General features: G+C 41.6%; 1 protein-coding gene across 1 annotated transcript; it reads right to left on the bottom strand.

Annotated features, from left to right (window-relative positions):
• Nucleotides 1-953: 953 nt before the first annotated feature.
• On the bottom strand, nt 954-11121 carry LOC110508697 (PAX-interacting protein 1). The gene is made up of 20 exons (XM_090225612.1): nt 10873-11121; nt 9872-10006; nt 9707-9750; nt 9525-9588; nt 9293-9403; nt 8119-8754; nt 7152-7959; nt 6856-6950; nt 6635-6730; nt 6192-6329; nt 5857-5978; nt 5470-5654; nt 5228-5339; nt 3826-3928; nt 3470-3638; nt 2936-3036; nt 2620-2754; nt 2435-2510; nt 2261-2320; nt 954-1361 (listed from the first exon to the last, which is right to left on the bottom strand). Exons 1-20 carry the CDS (start codon nt 10951-10953, stop codon nt 1345-1347), a joined length of 3288 nt encoding a protein of 1095 aa, XP_090081738.1. The 5' UTR covers nt 10954-11121; the 3' UTR covers nt 954-1344.
• Nucleotides 11122-19105: the final 7984 nt, after the last annotated feature.

Here is a 19105-nt window from a genome sequence, read left to right as displayed (position 1 = left end):
GATCCGAACCAGAATTGTCCAAGAGTTTGAGTTTCCTCAGCTGTCGCAGACAGTACATCCTCGGTCGAGCCTTCTTGGTCACCACTGTGATGTTGTCCTCCCAGTTGAGGTTGAGAGATGATGGTCCCCAGGAATTTAAATATGACTTGGCTGTGCTGACAGCTGAGCAATCAATCTCGAAAGGGGAGAGATGGTGTGGGGGGGGGGGCATTTCCTGAAGTGTACCACCATCTCCACGGTTTTGACTATGTCGAGTTCTAGGTTGTTGAGACTGCACCAGGCCACCAACCTTTCTACTTGGATGACCAGGTTTACGTCATCAGCAAACTTGAGTGTTTTGACAGATGGGTCGTTGGAGGTGCAGTCATTGGAGTAGAGGGTGGAGAGCATATGCAACCCTGTGCTGATAGGGATTCTGAAATGTTGTCCCATCTTAACGTGCGGTGTCCTGTTGGTCAGGAAGTCAGTGATCCACGAGCAGATAGGAGTCCGATACATTCAGCTGGGGGAGTTTGTGCTGTAGCAAGTCCAGAATGACTGTGTTGAAGGCTGAGCTAAAGTCCACAAACAATATCTTCTTGCATGTCCTTGGGACAGCGTCATCTACAGACAGATCTATTGGCTCTATAGACGAACTGCATGGGGTCAAGGAGGGTGTCGATGGTGGTTTTGAGATGGGACAGGAAGAGATGCTCAAAGGTTTTCATGATGACCGAGGTGAGCGATGCAGCACTGTAGTCATTCAGGCTGACTGAATATGTCAGTGAAAACAGGGAAAGCTGGTCAGTGCAGTGGTTTTGGTAGTCAGTGCTGTTTGGTTCAATACATGAAACGAACAAACTCCGCTTCTAGTTTTGAGATTGTGAATTTGCCACTTGCATAAGAGTTTCAGCACTGTTCCATGAATATCTAAAGAGGTATATTTGTGAGAAAGCAAAGAAATCTAAGATTCATTTTGACAACAAACTTCTGATTTTATTCCAAAAGTGTTGAATAATTGCTAGAAACCTTAATACAATTTAAAAAAATTAAAACCAATCCATAATTTAAACATTCAGTCCACAAAAATAACATCAATTTATGTATGCATTATTAGCGATTGTTACAAAAACCTACAAAACAACGATTATCTATTCACAGGGTACAAAATCTTGCAAAATATCAAGAGCAGTGTGACTGTACAGCAGTGTGACTGTACAGCAGTGTGACTGTACATTGCAACTTGTTTCAGTCGTCTTCATTGTTTCCTCCAGTACAGGACCTCAGTCAATGGAAAAATGCACTTCACTAAAACCCTCATCTTCACCGGACTTCTTCTAGTCTTCTCCTCCTTGGTCTTTGCCATCATGTGAATTTATTTGTGAGATTGTTAAGGAAAGTGGTGAGCAGGGCTTTAAATCTAGAATCCTTAATGGCTACATGCATTTTTTTGACTTGTAAATTAAAGATATATATCGATTGATTCTTGAAGAATAGAACTTAGAAATGCCTCATGAGGTTAGTTCAACTGTCGTACCTCATCGGAAAGCAAAATATAAACTTGTTTTACTCCAATGGTAAATAAAATACTAAAATCACAGGGAATTCAGTAAAACATTTGTTAAATTTAAGAAATCCGTTCAAGTATTCCCACAAAAAAAAGGCGTTATGTGATCATGCCAATATAATCAAAGTATGACATTATTGTTTTTGAAAAAAAAAAACACTATTTTTGGGATTAGTTGTTGTCAATTTGCAGTCTACAAATTATAATTTTTTTCTGTCCCCCCGGACAAAAATTGTCCCGCAGCTGAATCTAGGGGCCTACCCCTGAATCTAGTGACCTACCCCCGAATCTAGTGGCCTACCACTGAATCTAGTGGCCTACCCCCGAATCTAGTGGCCTACCACTGAATCTAGTGGCCTACCACTGAATCTAGTGGCCTACCCCTGAATCTAGTGGCCTACCCCTGAATCTAGTGGCCTACCCCTGCCGTATAGCCTCAAAACATGGTTAAAATGATCATTTTGACCTCATGGAGGGTCAGTCCTGAAATTGAAGGTGGTAAAATTTTACCAAGCCCATCACTCAGAAGAGGCGGGGTGGCCACTTTGTTATGGTTTCAATTAATCACAATAAGAATAATTACAATCAATTGACACTCTTGTTTTTGGCTGTGCTCGGTGGAATCCGAAAGGCATGAAAAACACAGAATCTCACTGCTGATAGGTACTTATCACAGTGGGAGACCGTTCCTTCTCTTGCATTTAAAAGGATATGATTCATAATCCAAGTTCTGTGTCAATACTCCAGTCAATATAAACTCAGCATTGTGAACATCTGTAAGGAAGAAACAGGGGAGACAAGAGGCAGGTTTAGCCTCGAGTCAAAACAGGATGCCATAACAACCAGCCATATTCATAGCACATGTCCACATTGACAGGTTCCTCTTACCAATGTTCTTCAAGAAGTACTCTCTACATAGATGAAGATCATTCTCACAGGATATCAGAATGATCTCAGGAAGGTTCTGAAAATAACAGAAAACATTCCATGAGTTCAGTAATAGAAGATCACCTCCGTCATTCTTCAAGTACACAGTTATAACAGTTCTGTGACTACATGGAGATGACCAGTACCTTATTCTGCTTGTGCTCCATTATTTTGCGGAAGGAGGGCTGCTTGGGGAGCACCTTGCCTCCTGCGCTCTCTATGATGGCTTTCATAGTGGTAAGGCTGGGACAGATCCCAGGGGTAATATAGAAATACTTGCCCTAGGGAGGGAGAAGAAAACATGTTGAATTGGGAATCTAATGCATCCAATCAGACAAATGGACTCATCACAATCTGACTCAACAGAACAATTAAATATTTCCAAATATCCACACATGGGTGTCCACTAACCAGGCAGATGGATATTGGGGATAGATTCCACAAGTGTGTGGGATCACTAACCTTGAAGAGTGGTGCAGCGTGGGCCCTCTTCAGTGACTCTTCCAGACTGAAGCCGAACAGCACCTCTGCCTCTGCATCTTTTAGCATGTAGTTCTGCTCATCTGAATGAACAAACACACACATACTCTAAAGCCAAACAGACTCCCTCTAAGAACATACACACAAAAAGGATGACCTCGCGACAGTATCCCGCAACATGAAACTCCCTCCCACAGATCCATTATCTAATAACTGAATGCCAACTTAAAGCAAGAATCCTTAGTTGCTACATACATTTTTGGACTTTATGATATGTACCCATTGATTCTTGAACAACATAACTTATAAATATGCCTTATGAGCTTAGGTCAACTATCATATAGCCTTAAAACATGGTTAAAACTATATTATTTGTCCTTGCATCAATAGCTCGGTCTGCGAATTTGAGAGTGGTTACATTTCTTCAGGCATATCCCTAAGCTTTTTTTTTACTAAAGCAGAGTCGGGGTGACCACTTTGTCATTGTTTCGATTAAGGATTCTCGCTTTAAAGTACCAACAAACTTCTGGCTCTTCCAGCTCTCTTCTAACCACTCAGGGGTGACGATGTGCTCGACAATGGAAATCGCCGTGAGGAACTTCACAGTCCTCGTCACCTTGTTGGCCACCAGATGGGTGCACTTTTGAGCACTCTTTGCGATCTCCCCTCCAAGGTTGTACAGCCTCTGAACAGACAGAAAGGGACATCGGATGCATTGTTAGAGGCAGAGAGTGCTGCGAATCGGATGTGAGCCTGTAAAAACGTTTACCTAAATATCGGTGATTGATATTCTTGCCAACAGTAATTCACAACAAAGGCTGTTTCCTGCAGACTCTTGCTCAGCTGTGCACAAACATAGAAATAACAATTACCTTCATGAATTGTTGGACCTGTGTTGGCTCAAAGCCAGTGAAGAAAATGTACGGTGTGGATTCTGGTGGAAGCTTCTTGGTTGGGGCTTCGATCTCCTCAAGTCTACAATTGAGAGAATACTTGGGTCATTGGGAGATAAACTTTGAGTTGTATCTGTCATGACTGTCCTGTGAGGATCCGAATGGGTCAGATCAGCTTGGCAATGGCTGACAGTAACCAGACCTTCTCCCACCCACAGAGGGGGGAGGAGGGAGCTGCCGCCGGGTTGACAGCTCACACCCTGTCTTAAATTAAAGGAGAGGAGATCTAGGGTCTCCCTCGCCAGTATTAACCAAAGGATAGTCTTCGTTAACAGACCTTCCCCGACGAAACTAACACGTTCAAAAAGTGAATAGTGGAAAAATATTTGAATAAGAATGTGGGGAATGGTCAGTGGTGATCTATAGAAAACTAATGTCATATGGGTTGATATTTTGTGATGTCATTAAAAATGTTATAAAGGAAATAACAGTACATGTACGAAGTCTCCATCCTCTACATTGTATATGAAATAAGACCCGAACGCAATTTTAGGAGTCATGAGATCATTTTTCTCCTAGAAAATGTTGCACAGTAAGTAGCCACGCTCCGAGTGAGGTCAGAAAGCGTGAGCCTGACAGAACCGTCCCCTTCGACTAGAGTACATAAAAGGATTGGTAAGGAAATTAACATTTAGACAAGAGAGGCGTGTATGCTGCAGCACACGCCCAAAGTGGTCGAACTCTGAATATCAACACGATTTGGAGAAGAAAACTCCCCTCTCAGACAATTACTGGTACAGCTAATTAGCTGTCCTAAGAAATGTATCTAGAAAAGCGAATTTAAGTGGGACCACTCTACTACTCTCCTCAAATCACTGTAGTACACTACTCTCATCACCCAATGGGAACCCGTCGACACGGCTGGCTAGCCTAGCTTCCAAGGGGCATCTTCCAGAGTGAACAACAGTAGGAGGAGACCCCTTTTGGACAATCAGAGCCTTACAAGCGTGCCGCTGAAAGGCCCATCACCCTTCCTAGGGAGGGCTGGTTCCGAAAGAGATCCACAGCGAACGAAGGCATTCACACGTAAATACATTCATGATTTCTTACTCCAAACGGACAGCAGTTCGTGTACAAAGTATATGATTACTGTGAGAAAAGTTTCTCAAATGTATCAACGGTAAGAGTTAATTTTTTATAACAATTATAACAATTAAAACAGTTAGTTGATTAGATCATATGATCAATGAAAGTCACATATCCCTATATACAAAGATGTATTTTTAGAAACAAATATTATTACAAACAAATTCTGCAGATTGTCTAACTCATCTTCATACCATGCTACACACCACTGGAAACTAGGGTGATGGAGTCTCACCGTGGTTTCTTATTTGGATGCTGGGAGTTCGACTCAGACTGTTTCTGCTTTTGTTGCAACTGCAATGCCGCCAATGCGTCAGGCGAAACCTTCACAGGAGCCCGCCAAGCACCTAAAATTAAGTCCAAAAGGAGAAAAAGTAATTATATTCACACCTATGTTTAACAGATGGCTGTCCAGCTTAACAAAAATGTCCATTTCAAGTCCCCTTGCCCCCACTGTAAGACTTCTGAACCCTGTACCCAGTAGGTTCTGAACCAGATGCTGGTTGGGGATGAGTGGTTCCTGCAGGTTGAAGTTGGAGTATCTGCTGTGCTGGACCTGCCGGAGGACTTCAAAGTTCCCCAGGAGAATGTCACAGAGCCACTGGGCGTTGACGCAGGGGATCCTCCACTCCTTGGCCTTCTCATACTTCAGACCACTGGGCCTAATGAGACAGGGAGGGAGAAAGGGTTAATAGATGGGTTTAATACAGTAGAGCAAAACGGACATGATACAAGCATTAACACACACATTAATTCAACCTGACACCCATCCACACAAACATGAATACGCCAATGACTTGATTGTGCCAAAAACATTTACATGCCATTCATAATAGGTGAGAACATATCAAGGTCATCTCTTACTCTTTACAGATGAGCACAGTGTTACTACGACAGAGGTAGCCTGTGTATCTGGCTCCTGCCAGGTAGGCCATCAGCTTCAGGTCGTCGCGTTCTGAGTCCACAAAGCCAGTTACGGAGATGATCTGAGGAGAGAATGATAGCAATGTCAATGACTTAGTATGGAAGCTAAGCTATAAGCGCCATTTATGAGTCATAGGCTTGCAAGTCTAGTCATTACCTCATGATACACCAAAGCATAATGTATCATTGTACCATTGTTTCAAATTAAAAACATACGACCGCAACCCATGTTAGATGTTTTTAATGGGGTGCGATAAAAAGGAAGTGATGCGTACGTGTTGTGAGCAGGGCTTGGCTCCTGGTGGGAAGGCGAAGGGGAGGTGTAGGGTTCTGTGAGGAGGAACCATCTTCTTTTTCTTCAGGATGGTGTTCAGCCAGTGGGCAGTGACACAGCGCCTCCCCTCTCGTAGGGCCTGAGGTACAGCAACAAGAGAGATTACATTTAAAACCTAATCTAACTGACATACAGACACACAAACAGATTTTGGCTTTCAAGCAGGCCTTTTAATTTTTTATTTAACTAGGCAAGTCAGTTAAGAAAAATTCTTATTTACAATGACGGCCTCCCCCGGGCCAATTGTTTGCCGCGCTATGGGACTCCCTATCACGGCCGGATGTGATAGTGACGCCTTTTGCACTGAGATGCAGTGCCTTAGACCGCTGCGCCACTCGGGAGCCCTTTAGCTGAGATGAATGAAAACGATTTAGTGATGCTTACCTGGACATACATGCTGCTGACTTGAGTTTCACAGAGCAGGTGAGTGCAGCGGTTGCTGAGAGAGGAGTCCACAATTCCACCATAGGCCTGGATAATCTGTGATTAACAAAATACAACTCAGCAATGCAAGGGGCAAGATAGTAGTTGAACAAATGCAGTTATAATGCTGTTTGCTCAGATACAAGATAAGGCCGTGAAAAGACTGAAAGTCTCTCTCTTACTCTCTTCCACGTGGCTAGGAGCTGCTTGTCTGCCATCTGCTCTGGGTAGTCAGCGATAGCAAACACACAGCCCACCAAGAAGCCATCTTCTGGAACTACAGCAGCAAATAGAAAGATTGGTTAGTCAAAAAAATAATAATCACAACCATTAAAAACATAATGATGATCGTTGGCTGTATTTCATCCGATCACAAATGTTTCATGTATTTTTATGTATTTTTCTAATAGATGTTTTGTAATGAACTGAAACAGAAGGTGAAACTGACTGATATATATGTCAGTAAGAGTGAACTTACTCTCTTGGCCTGGCTCGTGGCCAAACAACTGGAGCACTTGAGGAAGCTGAGGCTGTAGTGACCCTTGCTGCTGCTGGCTCGGATGCTGCTGCAGCGACTGCTGCTGGCTCTGGAGATGCTGCTGCTGCTGCTGCTGTTGAAGCTGCTGCATGTGCTGCTGCTGCATCTGTTGCTGCAGGAAATGCTGCTGCTGTTGGAGGTGTTGTTGATGGAGTTGCTGCTGCTGGTTCTGCTGCTGTTGGAGCTGTAACTGGAGCCTGTGCTGCTGGAACTGCTGTAACTGCTGTTGTAAAGCATGCTGCTGCTGCTGTTGTTGGAGCTGCTGCTGCTGTATGGGCGGCCGGGGGAGCTGCTGTGGTCGCAGTTGTTGCTGCGAGAATGCACGTGGCGGTTGCTGTTGTTGTTGCTGGGGGAAGATCTGTTGTTGGTGGATCTGCTGTTGGTGCAGCTGCTTCTGCTGGATGAACTGATGGGCCGGTTGTTGTGACAACTGAGGAGGGAAACCTTGCTGAGGAACCTGCGGTTGCTGTTGCTGCTGGTGGTGCAACTGCATGAGTTGCTGTGGTGGAATATGCTGCAGCATGGGGTGCTGTTGCTGTGGCAGCTGCTGAGGTGGGTGTTGTTGTGGCTGTTGGGGGACCTGGTGGGGCTGCTGCTGCAGTAACTGCTGCTGTGCTTCGGCTGTGAGCTGCTGCTGACCTTGGGGCTTCACTTGGTTGAACAGGAGCGGGTTGGGTTGGGTGTTGGGCTGGCCCTGGTTCGTTTGCTGCTGCTGCTGCTCCAATGTCTTCGTTGAGGCAGAGAGACTCTGTAGGATCCGTGGTAAGAAACCAAATAATTTACATTTTAGCACTGCTTTTAGAAATGGACTAGGAAATTTTGACATCCAAGTATTTTATACCACTAAAGCAAAAGAAACCAAGCAAGAAATAAAGCTTTTGAGCACATTAAAGGACAGTATTCTTACATGTGCAACGTTGGAGGGTCTGGTGGTCTGCTGGATGTCAGAGTTGTTGGTAATGTTCCGTAGCGTCCTGGCCGCTGGGCTCCAGCCTGCCATGCCCTCTGGCCTCTCTGCCCCAAGCTGGGCACCACTGGGTCCCAGGGCAGCCCGGGTGTCTGGTGGCCCTGCACTGCCCGGCACAAGGGGCACGCTGGCACAGAGGTTGATCAGGCCAGAGTCCTTCCCTGGCTGCAGTCTGCGTTTGGGACCCGGGGGTGGCCCGGTAATCTCTACTGGGGTCCAGTTCAGGTTCCGTTCCTCCTTCTCCGTGGAAGAGTCATCCGAGTCATCGAACATGAGCTCGTCTCGTCGCTCGGCTTTGGGCGAGGTCCCTCCTCGGCCACTAGCAGGGGAGTCGTCTCTTGAGGAGGAGCTGGATCTCCGGGACCTGGGGCCTGGGCGCCTGCGGCCTGGAGGGCTGTAGCTGCCCTCGGAGAGCGACTCATACTCACTCTCCTCATCCTCTTCCACCTCCTGGTAGGTCAACCGGGGGTGGTACAGAGCCTCGTCCTTCCGGCTCTTGTCCAACGCCGAGTGTGTGATCCACTCCGGCGTGACGATTTTGATGCTGCTGTGCTTCAGGGCGACCTCATACTTTTCCTGGAACACACAATTTACACCATGGATCTACAGACATACACTTCCGGTGTACAATATTTTACTGTGTAACTTACTGCAAAATTGGTGTTGTGGTGTCATCTGACCAACAGAGTACTGCTATCAATATTGCAGATGTCAAGATTAATCGTTTTATTAGAATACAACCTGAAGTAATAAAGATGTGTTGTGTCCAGTGGTTAAGCAAGGACTAGACAACCCACATACAAGCTCTACCTCCTGGTGCCTGAGCACAAAGACAGCAGTAAAACAAGCCAAAGCAAGGCTAATAAAATATCCAACACAAGGAAGGCTTCAGCAGGTGCCTCAAAATATCCTAAAAATAGCAACATGCAGACATTCTTTCTCAAAAGACTGTTCAATTCACCAATTTGTCCATGTGCTCCATGTTTTCACCCCTATATTTGCCTTTGAGTCAGGGGAGCATTGGAATTATTTTACATGAAAAAAACACTTATTCCATAACACAAGAATGACAAAGCAACTTTTTATGGCTCTTATAGAATTGAAAAATAATTACCCCTTTTGGCTCTGGAACAATCAGGTGAGTGCATTTCTTGTTTAGGTTGAGTTGACAGTCACCGCCATAAAAAGTGACCAAGGCCCAAAGAGTGTTGAGATCTTCTGGTAGCTAAACAAAGAAATGCATGAGAAAGATGTTAACATTCTTTAAAATACTCATCATATGAATCCATAAACCATTTCATAGATATGTGCACAATAGTTAAAAGGTAATATGTAAAGGCACATACCTTTGGCAGACATGCCGTGACACCGAAGAATATTTGTCCCGACTCTGGGGAGAATCCTGTAACTCTGTATTATCTTTTGTCAAGGAAGTCATTCAACTCAAGTGTTAGGCTATTCGTTCAGCTTAAGTGTCAGAATATCAAATCAGAAACACAAATCAATTGCTCGTAAAAAGAAAGGTTACGGTAGCAGGTCTCCACATCTTACGGACAAAGTCACCCAAGACGGCTGAAAAACAAAGAAAACAGAGTTTAATGGTTGAACTGTTCCTCTTCCCTTCGCACCAACAAGGCTACAGGTTTGTTAGTGAATTGACTATATAAAAGGGATCTACAATTCACACCCATACCTTGACAACTGGAAGGTCAAAGACTTCTCGTGACTCCCCAACCTCTGGGTTATCCCCATCCTCTGCTATGATGTGTGTAGCCAAGGCATTGTATGAGACCTCTTTTCCTTTCCCCGCTTTTAGGAGCTGGACAACCTATATTGCACATGAAATCACACCAATGAAACAAAACAGAACACCTGGGGTCGATTGCACCAGTTATAGGCACATCATATGTCCATGTGTAAAATCCTGTTACAAACCAAAGTGTGATAATATAAGCCAGTAGGTTTCCAAGATGTTATTCATAAATCATGGGGTGGCCTGAAATGGACATTATCAATAGAAGATACTGTTGATTGCAGCTGTATTAGTAAATGACAACAAAAAAACAATTGCAAACAAAAGCTCAATCGAGAAACAATTACATTTTTCAAGACGTAATTGATTTTTAATATACCCTATGTACACGATTGATCAAATTACAGGAGTTACAAGAGAGTAAATTTAAGCCATTATTTGGCAGGAATTTAGAACTTGTAGCTCTACAATGGCGGGCATGTCCTCGCACATGCGCAATGTCAGGCGCACAATTCAGCAAGCGGACGATGGGCTCTCACCTCAATATATTGTCAATCCATCTCGTTCTATGGTAATCCATACACATACAATTCAAACATTAGGGCATTTCTGTGTTTTTGTTTTGCTAGCTAGCTTCATTGAATAACAAAGTCCCTAGAATGCCAGGGTAATGGTTAGCAAGCTAGGTAGCTATCAAAACTAGCTCGCTAGCATCCAGCTGGCTATGGTAGTTCGGTAACCTCATCTGGATCAATGACAACTACATATCTATTTGTAAATCGCAATAAATGCATTAATTCAAACGGTACATCCGCAATCCATTCAGGTTACAAATGATCAATTTGAGGTGAAATTGGAACAGTAGACTGGTCGTTAGCTTTTCGTTAAGCTAAACGGCTATCGGTAAACATTGGTTAGCTAGCTAACGTTGAGCTCTTCACCTTTTGGTCAATGTCTCCGACCACGTAGAATTTAACATCTTTGAAGAGCTCTTCTGGGACCTTCGGTTCTTCGCCCGACATTACTATCCATAAAATGCTAATCGGTATATGTAAAACAAGATAACTAGCAAGTTAAAGGACATGAAAAAGTTATTCCACTGCAAATGTTCATCTCAAGGCAACACTAGCGCCAAATCTCACTGTGCGCGCGCCATGGACCGGAGGATGTGACGATGAGGGGAGTGGGACAGAATAACATTCTTGATTCAAAAGGGGCGCACAGGGACAACAATTAAGTTACTTTAAAACAGTTACAGAGTTGAATGGCTGTGATAGGAGAAAACTGAAGATGGATCAACAACGTTGTACTTACTCCACAATAATTGACAGAGTGAAAACAAGTAAGCTTCTGCAGAATACAAAAATTCCAAAACATGCATCCTGTTTGTAATAAGGAACTAAAGTAAAACAGCAAAACAATTTGGCAAAAAAATAACCTTTATGTCCTGAATACAAAGCATGTATGGGGCCAATCCAACACATCACTGAGTACTACACTTCACATTTTCAAGCATGGGGGTGACTGCATGATGTTATGGGTATGCTTGTCACCGGCATGGACTAAGGGCTGTTTTATGATTTAAAAAAATAAAACGAAAGAGAGCTAAGCACATGCAAAATCCTAGAGGAAAACATGCTTCAGTCTGGTTTCCAACAGATACTGGGAGACAAATTCACCTTTCAGCAGGACAATAACCCGAAGCACAAGGCAACACTGGAGTTGCTTACCAAGATGACATTGAATCGCTTGAAAATCGATGTCAAATATTAGAGGCTTACCCAGAAAGTCACATAGCTGTCATCGCTGCCAAAGGTGATTATAACATGTATTGACTCAGGGGGTTAAACACTTATCTGATTAAGTGTTTTATTTTTTATTTTATTTATTTTTTCTCACAAAAATCGTTGACACAAAACGACAATTAAATCCATTTTAATCTCACTTTGTAACACAACAAAATGTGGAAAAAGAAAAAGGCAGGCAGCTCCTAGACAGCGCTTGATGCAGATGTAGTGACGATGGCCTTTTATTTAGCCTAGCTGTGGCAGAGCAGGAAAAGAGCCATATTATCAGACTGTAGCAGTCACAATTTATGATATAATGAGGCAAGTCATGCAAACAAAGACAGATCATGCAAACAAAGGCAGAATGTTTTAAAGGCCTTGCCCCCCATGAATAAAATGTATATAAACGTACTATATTCATCTTTAAGGGTAATAATGTGTATGTTGGATTGTGATGGGCAACAAAAAAAGGTGGGTAAACTGTGTTTACTTGCATTTACCCTGCACTACACCACTGACTGTAGGACTGATAAAGAAAGTTGTTTTCTATAAAAAAGGTGAGTAAACTGTGTTTACTTGCGTTTACCCTCCACTACACCACTGACAGTAGGACTGATAAAGACAGTTATTTTCTATAAAAAAAGGTGAGTAAACTGTGTTTACTTGCGTTTACCCTCCACTACACCACTGACTGTAGGACTGATAAAGACGGTTCTTTTCTATATTCTTGAGACCGTAACATGGTTTCCCTATATTTCAAACATGTGTAATTCACATTTTCAGAGATATCTTCTACTCTGGAAATAATTCCTCCACAGTTCTTAGCTAATTGGCCTAATTACTTCATTAATTAGAAGGTGTCAAATTGAAGTCCTGTCAAACTGGCCACAGCGGGTGTGTATGAAATAGCCTATAGTTAAATAGCCATAGTGAATTATGGACATCCGTGTGAAAAGACCTTGACAAACTCTGAAATGCATCCAATTAAATCTGTAATGGGATCACTTAATTGACAGCTACATTACATATGAAAATGTGACCTTGTGACCTCAGAGTTAGAATTTGACATCCTTTATCTGAAGTGTTTGACAAGGTGAAGCAGTTTCATTAAAGTACATTTTACCCATGCAAGCATATTGTCTTTCTCCTTTACAGGTATAGCATGCTCAAGAGGATTATATTAATCAAGCATGACTATTGAGGTAAGTACCTGTTCAATTGCAAACACATCATGTCAGTTCATAAATTAAGTGTAGTGAGCATTATGGCTCTATGATTTCATGACAGGGAGTCCATCTTGAAGCAACAGCTAACATGCTGTTCCGAGGTCCTTGGAAACATTTTGGACAGTGAAAATGTTTCATATATTTTCGACATCAGAAACATCTGATCATTCATAGAGCACATAAACAAACCCAATTGTTGGGCCACTGATTCTCTGGTTCCATAGATTACTTTCTATGAGGTAAATTTGGGTGAACTATCCATTTAAATAATCCATCTTCTTTGTATTCACTGAATGTTTTTCCCAGGACTACAACAAGCTGCCACTAAGCATCACAAGTAGACCTTGTAGTCTATATTTTATTTGAGTTTTTAATTTGAATTACACTGATACGTCTATTTTCTCACTAACAGGTCTGCCACCAGGCTCACCAGCAGCAACCATCCAGTATCAGTCCCTTCCCTTCTGAGACAGCTTCTTATACAGTCCTGGTGGGGTACTGACAGTCAGCCTTCCGCCCAGAAATTTCTGGGAGCAGGGCCAACATTTCCTCTCTGGATCAACTCCATGGTAACGGTTCTGTTTCTTATACGAGCTGTGCCTCGGGTCATGAAGATACGTGTGTATTCCATCCATGAATCATGGCTCACATGTGGCCTATGTTGATCATTTTGTAATGACAATTATTAATTTTATGGACCTATTTACATAACAGATTGTTTGGACAATTACCATAAACCAGGTTTTTAGTTTAGCATGTTAACATGGTAAAACAAAAAAAAGTATCTGATATGCCAAAATGTTCTTAGATTACAGTTGGAAAATCAACTGAAAGAAATGTTATAAAATCCCATGTGTATCCCAAATATCTTAACCCAAATGCACCACTAGATAGCACTGTTTACGCTTTCTGCTTATATGCCGGCTGGTTATCAGAATAACTCTGGATAATGGAAAGCAGAGACCCCTGGTGGAAAGAGATATTATTACTTATTTTGCCCGTGAAAAGAAATTCAATAACTACTTTCTTTTTGAAATCACAGAAGATCACTCACACAAACGCATGTGCATTGTGCACACACTTCAAGGCACTTTCAAACATTTTCTAGGGCCAATAGGTCAAGGCAGGGTAGCCTAGTGGTTAGAGCGTTGGACTAGTAACCGGAAGGTTGTGAGTTCAAACCCCCGAGCTGACAAGGTACAAATCTGTCGTTCTGCCCCTGAACAGGCAGTTAACCCACTGTTCCCAGGCCGTCATTGAAAATAAGAATTTGTTCTTAACTGACTTGCCTGGTTAAATAAAGGTAAAATAAAATAAATAAAAATAAAAACCATCAACTTTTATGGTACAGCATAGGCTACCTATTGTTAATTTCAACATGGGGGTAACATAAATTAAATTATGGAAATATTCTCTAAAGAAATAGTGAAATATTATCAGGACTATTACATTTTGATAACATTCTGTTAATTGAAATCCTGAAAATGACCTGCTGGAGCGAAAAGGGAAAGAGCCAACATGTCTAATAAAATATCCCTGGGGGTCCATATACACTAGTACTTACACAGGGATTCAATCAGTGGTATCAGATTAATAAAAGGGAGCAACACATTTTTTAATTGGGGCATTGTTCCCTGATAATCTATCAGAACAATACTATTTGGTCGATGAAATAACACATCACTCAGGTACTGTCAAGGAGATAGCTTCTAAATGTTATTCTACATTAGGTCAAGGTCTTAAGTTATCAATGCATATTATGAGAAGTAATTGAAAACAAACATATGTTATTTCATGGTCAATTATAATGCTGGATATTCAAGCCAGTTACACCAAGCACAACACAGTGGTCTGAGTCTTTCAAAAGTTCAATATTTCTAAGTCAATGCATTTCGTGACTTGCGTCTTTGAACGGAGTACAGTATAGGCTATTGTTGACCTCCATGCTGACAAATGATTAAAGTCCTCAGGACATAGATTATTTGTTAAATAATATTTAACATCAAGCAAATGCATTTACTGCACTTCGAATGAACCAATTTTGCCACCAAGGTTCAAACAGTTCTGCTTTCCACCCTTTTTCATATTTCCTTGTCTAGCTCTGAGTGTGAAGCTCTTCATGAAGTATTCTTGACAAAATGCATTATAATGGGAGGCCAGGTATTTTATCAAATGTCTCACATGAGCCATAAAAAGATGTCACATAACAGTTGTGCATATTGTAAATTCACTATTGAATGTACGTGCGTATTTCTACAGGGCTAAATTAGTGTAAAATGTGAGTTTACGGGTTAAATCATCTTAGAATAAGACTGTATTATTGTTTAACTTTCAATTATGATCAATGACTCAAACTTAATATACTGTATCATAGACTACTGAAGACAAGTAAAAGTCCACTAAATTCGTATTATGCACATGAGAACACAATCCTTGTCTGTAAATGGATCAAGACACTTTTGCTTAGCATTATCAAGTGGTCCTAAATTGCACGGCTGGTGTCAGTTAAATTCCATTAAATTAAAGATCCAAATCATTATATAGGCCTATAAGAATTGATCAAGTACTCTATTTCACTGAATTACGCCATAATGTCTTTACTGAACTGACCGAAATTAAAATGCAATGGACCAAAACCCTCTTTTGTCGCTGTAGCCTGGTAGTTGCTGCAACCACGGTACCCCAAAAAGCAAAGGAAAAGACTGGAGTGGAGTTGACTGGAGAAACCCAGACTGGCTCAGTTTCAAACGCCTATTCAGATGGGATTTGTCCACGCCAGGGCGATCAGGGTGATGAACCAGTAACCAGTAATTAAACCCCAAAAGCAATCGTTCACTTGGCCCTTTCAACGTCTCGTCACTGGTCAAGGAGACTTGGCCACTTTAAAGGAAAGTGCGGACAGTGGGACAGATCAATAATCTAGGCCCCTCAAACTCAACTCCGGACCTCGAAACCAGCTCCACTGCATTTTTTCATTGTTCCCCTTTAATCAAGGATTTGTTTAGACCTGGGACACCAGATGTGTGCAATTAATTATCAGATAGAACAGAAAACCAGCAAGCTCCGGACCTCTTAGGGTAAGAGTTGAGTACCTCTGATCTAGGCTATAAGTAGATAACCAGCATGTCCTAAACTAGTTTCACTCTATTTCTCCAATAAGTTACATGTTTATGGACAAATACACGTGTAAATGACACGTAGCCTATACCTATATTAAAATGACATCCTTGACAACAAGCAATTGAGTTTTGTAACGGATTTATTTGACCGTTATTCACGATTAATTTCCCTGGGATATGACATTATGTGATGTAACATCGTTGTACATTAATGGGTTATATAAGGGATAATCAACGAGGGGCTATGCGTTTTATGGAAAATAATATTGAACGACGTGTCCACGACGAGCACCCCCACCCCACACCGGGTGAACGTTTTGTTTTTTTCCCTAGCACTACGCAGCTGATTCAAATAATCAAAGCTTGATGATGAGTTGGCTATTTGATTCAGCTGTGTAGTGCTAGGGCAAAAAAACAAAACGTGCACGGGAGGGGCCTAGGACCGACTTTGGGAAACCTTGGTCAACTGATAAAATGTGTCGGGAAGATTTAGTTATTAGGCATATACAGTATGTTAAACAGATCTACATAATCTAACCTAAAGGAAAACACTATGAAAGTTGGATATGTCCTGGCCAGAAAAACCTTATCAGAGTTGAGACCAGTGTGCCGCACAATTTTCACCAACAGCTTTCCAGACTAAATAGGAAGTGGTCAGTAGCCTAACCTTTATCCGCATCCTCGGGGACCCCCTTAGTGTTTTCTCCCTCCGTTTGTTTTTCAAAGGCCAACAGGAAGCAGCAGTATCCCACATGACCCCTGCATTGTTACAGAGCAGATATCACAGCCATTCAATAGAGCACATCTGTGTGCTGCTGATCTGAGACTATGATCTGTGAGCTGCAGCCAACGCTTTAGCGTTCATTCACAAATCCCTCTGACCCTCTAGCGTATAACCCTTTCTGAAGGGGAAGATAAACCAAATAGAAAGATACATTTACCCGAATAGAATGTTTTGGCTGGGCTAGGAGAGCTAGGATGGAAGTAACGAAAATGGGCATCAGGTAGGCCTAATAAATATGGCTGGAGATTATTCCGTTCAAATAGGCTAGACTAGAATTATTAGACTCATAAGGCAATATTTTCCCAACTGTTTAGGCTAAGTCATGATGCAGATTTTTTATTTATTGAGTTGAATAATAATAATAGCCTATACAGAAAAGTGTTTAAGGAAAAGGTGCATAGAGGTTGGTTGAACTGCGATGTTTTAAATATGAGCAGTTAATTATCATTTTGAGAAAAATATGAGTTGGCCTAAGACCAACTCTGTAAAGGGACGGATTGCACATTTGCAATCAATAGCCTACGCCTAATTGTATTTCTGTTTTACAGACAGATTTGCAGATTGTGAGAGTTGAGGATGTCACCATGAAGCACAGAAATGTCCATGAAATCTATTTCAATGGCTATCTCTGCACATTTGTTCATCTTTGCACTTCAATTGCAATATTAGGTTATATAACATAAGGTTTTGCTCAATTACACAAGGCATAGTCACCACTTCAGTAGGCTATCGAATCTGCATGAGCTTAATATAAAATAAACATTACACCCTTGTTGTGGTTTATTAATTAGCTAAAGTTACTGCTCAAAAGTGAAGTAAGTATTTGGACTTTTGACTGTAAATCCTCGGGAAAGCGGTTAAATAAAAGGTAATTGAAGGGAGGATCTACTTTCTATCACCTGCCCTGATTTAAATGACGGAAAAGTAGGCTAGGCCTATAGAATGTCCTTCTAGGATCCTTGTTTTGCCTGAGAAGTTCAAAGCAGGTTAAACGACATTTCGAATAATGGAGTAGCCATAATACAGGCTCAACAAAACCCATCTGACATCTGCTTGGACCTCTGACAACTTCAAGCTGTCTTTTCGATTACAGGCTCCGACTTCGCCAATGAGTTCTGGTAAATGTGCAAATAAGCATTGTAGAACAGCGTAAATCATTTCAAATAACGTCAACACGTCTGCGGCACATCAGTTTCAATTGGAACACGAATGCAGTATTCCCCAAAAAGTTTTTCAGCCAATTGGAATTTCCGTGTTTGCTTCGTCACATGTAGCCTATACCTCCATGATAAAAGTGAGCGTTTCAAAAGCAAAGCACGTTGTCCTTTTAAGTGCTATTAAATGTTGCATTTAATGTTTGGTGCAGGTGCACTTTTTTACCTTAATCAATATGGCATCCATATGATCTGCAAACATAGGCATAATAGCCTGTATCACGACAGAAGTACCCTAAACAAAACTAATCACAAACATATATTGAGACACTAGGTCTACAAAACAATAGGCCAATATTTTGCTGAATTACATTTTTTTTTTGGGGGGGGGGGGGGGGGGGCAGAAATTTTTCAAAACCTTTTATGATTTAATACAGCCGTATAACGCAAAGATTTGACACTATTTCGTGAACACATTTTTTTTTCCCACCTGTTTTTGATAGACCTATATGCAAAGGTTTTCTATTCGTGATGTATAAACCCGTAACCTCTACATCCTTCTATAAAGACAATGAAAAGGGGAAAATAGATCAGCTCAATCCAACTCAATATTCTCAAACAGCAGCCAGTTTTGTACATTTCATATTTTAAAAGTAGCAGTCGAAAACATATATTTTCGTATTAGTTGGACTTACAAGCACTCCCATCAAAACACGACAGCCTTAGGTCATCATTATCAATAGGCTATTCTCGTGCATTATTTTTGTACAGTAATCTTTTGCGGATCATTTAACATTTGGAGTAACTTCTGTCTTCTACATCCCTCAACTATAGGCCAACAAACACAAAATATGGATTCAGGTATATGACCTCTTCCAACAATAGGCTACATCGAGTTTTTTGGTGATGCTATAGGCCATAGTTATCAAAAATAGAAAATAACGATGCGCTCAATACGGCTGTATTAGTATAACCTACTGCACACCTACAGTGCACCAATTTTGAAGCGCAAGATGCGCTCTTGTTGACAGGAGTTAATTTCGCTCGGCAATATGTCGAAATGACCCACTTCGATTGTAAGCATATATGACAGTTAGACAGTAT

This window comes from Oncorhynchus mykiss, chromosome 28 (genome assembly GCF_057628025.1).
Source record: "Oncorhynchus mykiss isolate SJ-2025 chromosome 28, ASM5762802v1, whole genome shotgun sequence".
NCBI classification, from domain to species: Eukaryota; Metazoa; Chordata; class Actinopteri; order Salmoniformes; family Salmonidae; genus Oncorhynchus; species Oncorhynchus mykiss.
Note: the sequence above shows the minus strand (reverse complement) of the source record. Positions and strands in the feature narration are given on the sequence as shown.

Coding starts and splice junctions, on each gene's coding strand:
- LOC110508697 (XM_090225612.1), bottom strand. CDS start 10,953: ATGTCGGGCGAAGAACCGAAGGTCCCAGAAGAGCTCTTCAAAGATGTT. Junction 9,589..9,706: donor AGATGTGGAGACCTGCTACC/GTAACCTTTCTT, acceptor AAGATAATACAG/AGTTACAGGATTCTCCCCAG. Junction 5,655..5,856: donor ACTGTGCTCATCTGTAAAGA/GTAAGAGATGAC, acceptor CTGTCTCATTAG/GCCCAGTGGTCTGAAGTATG.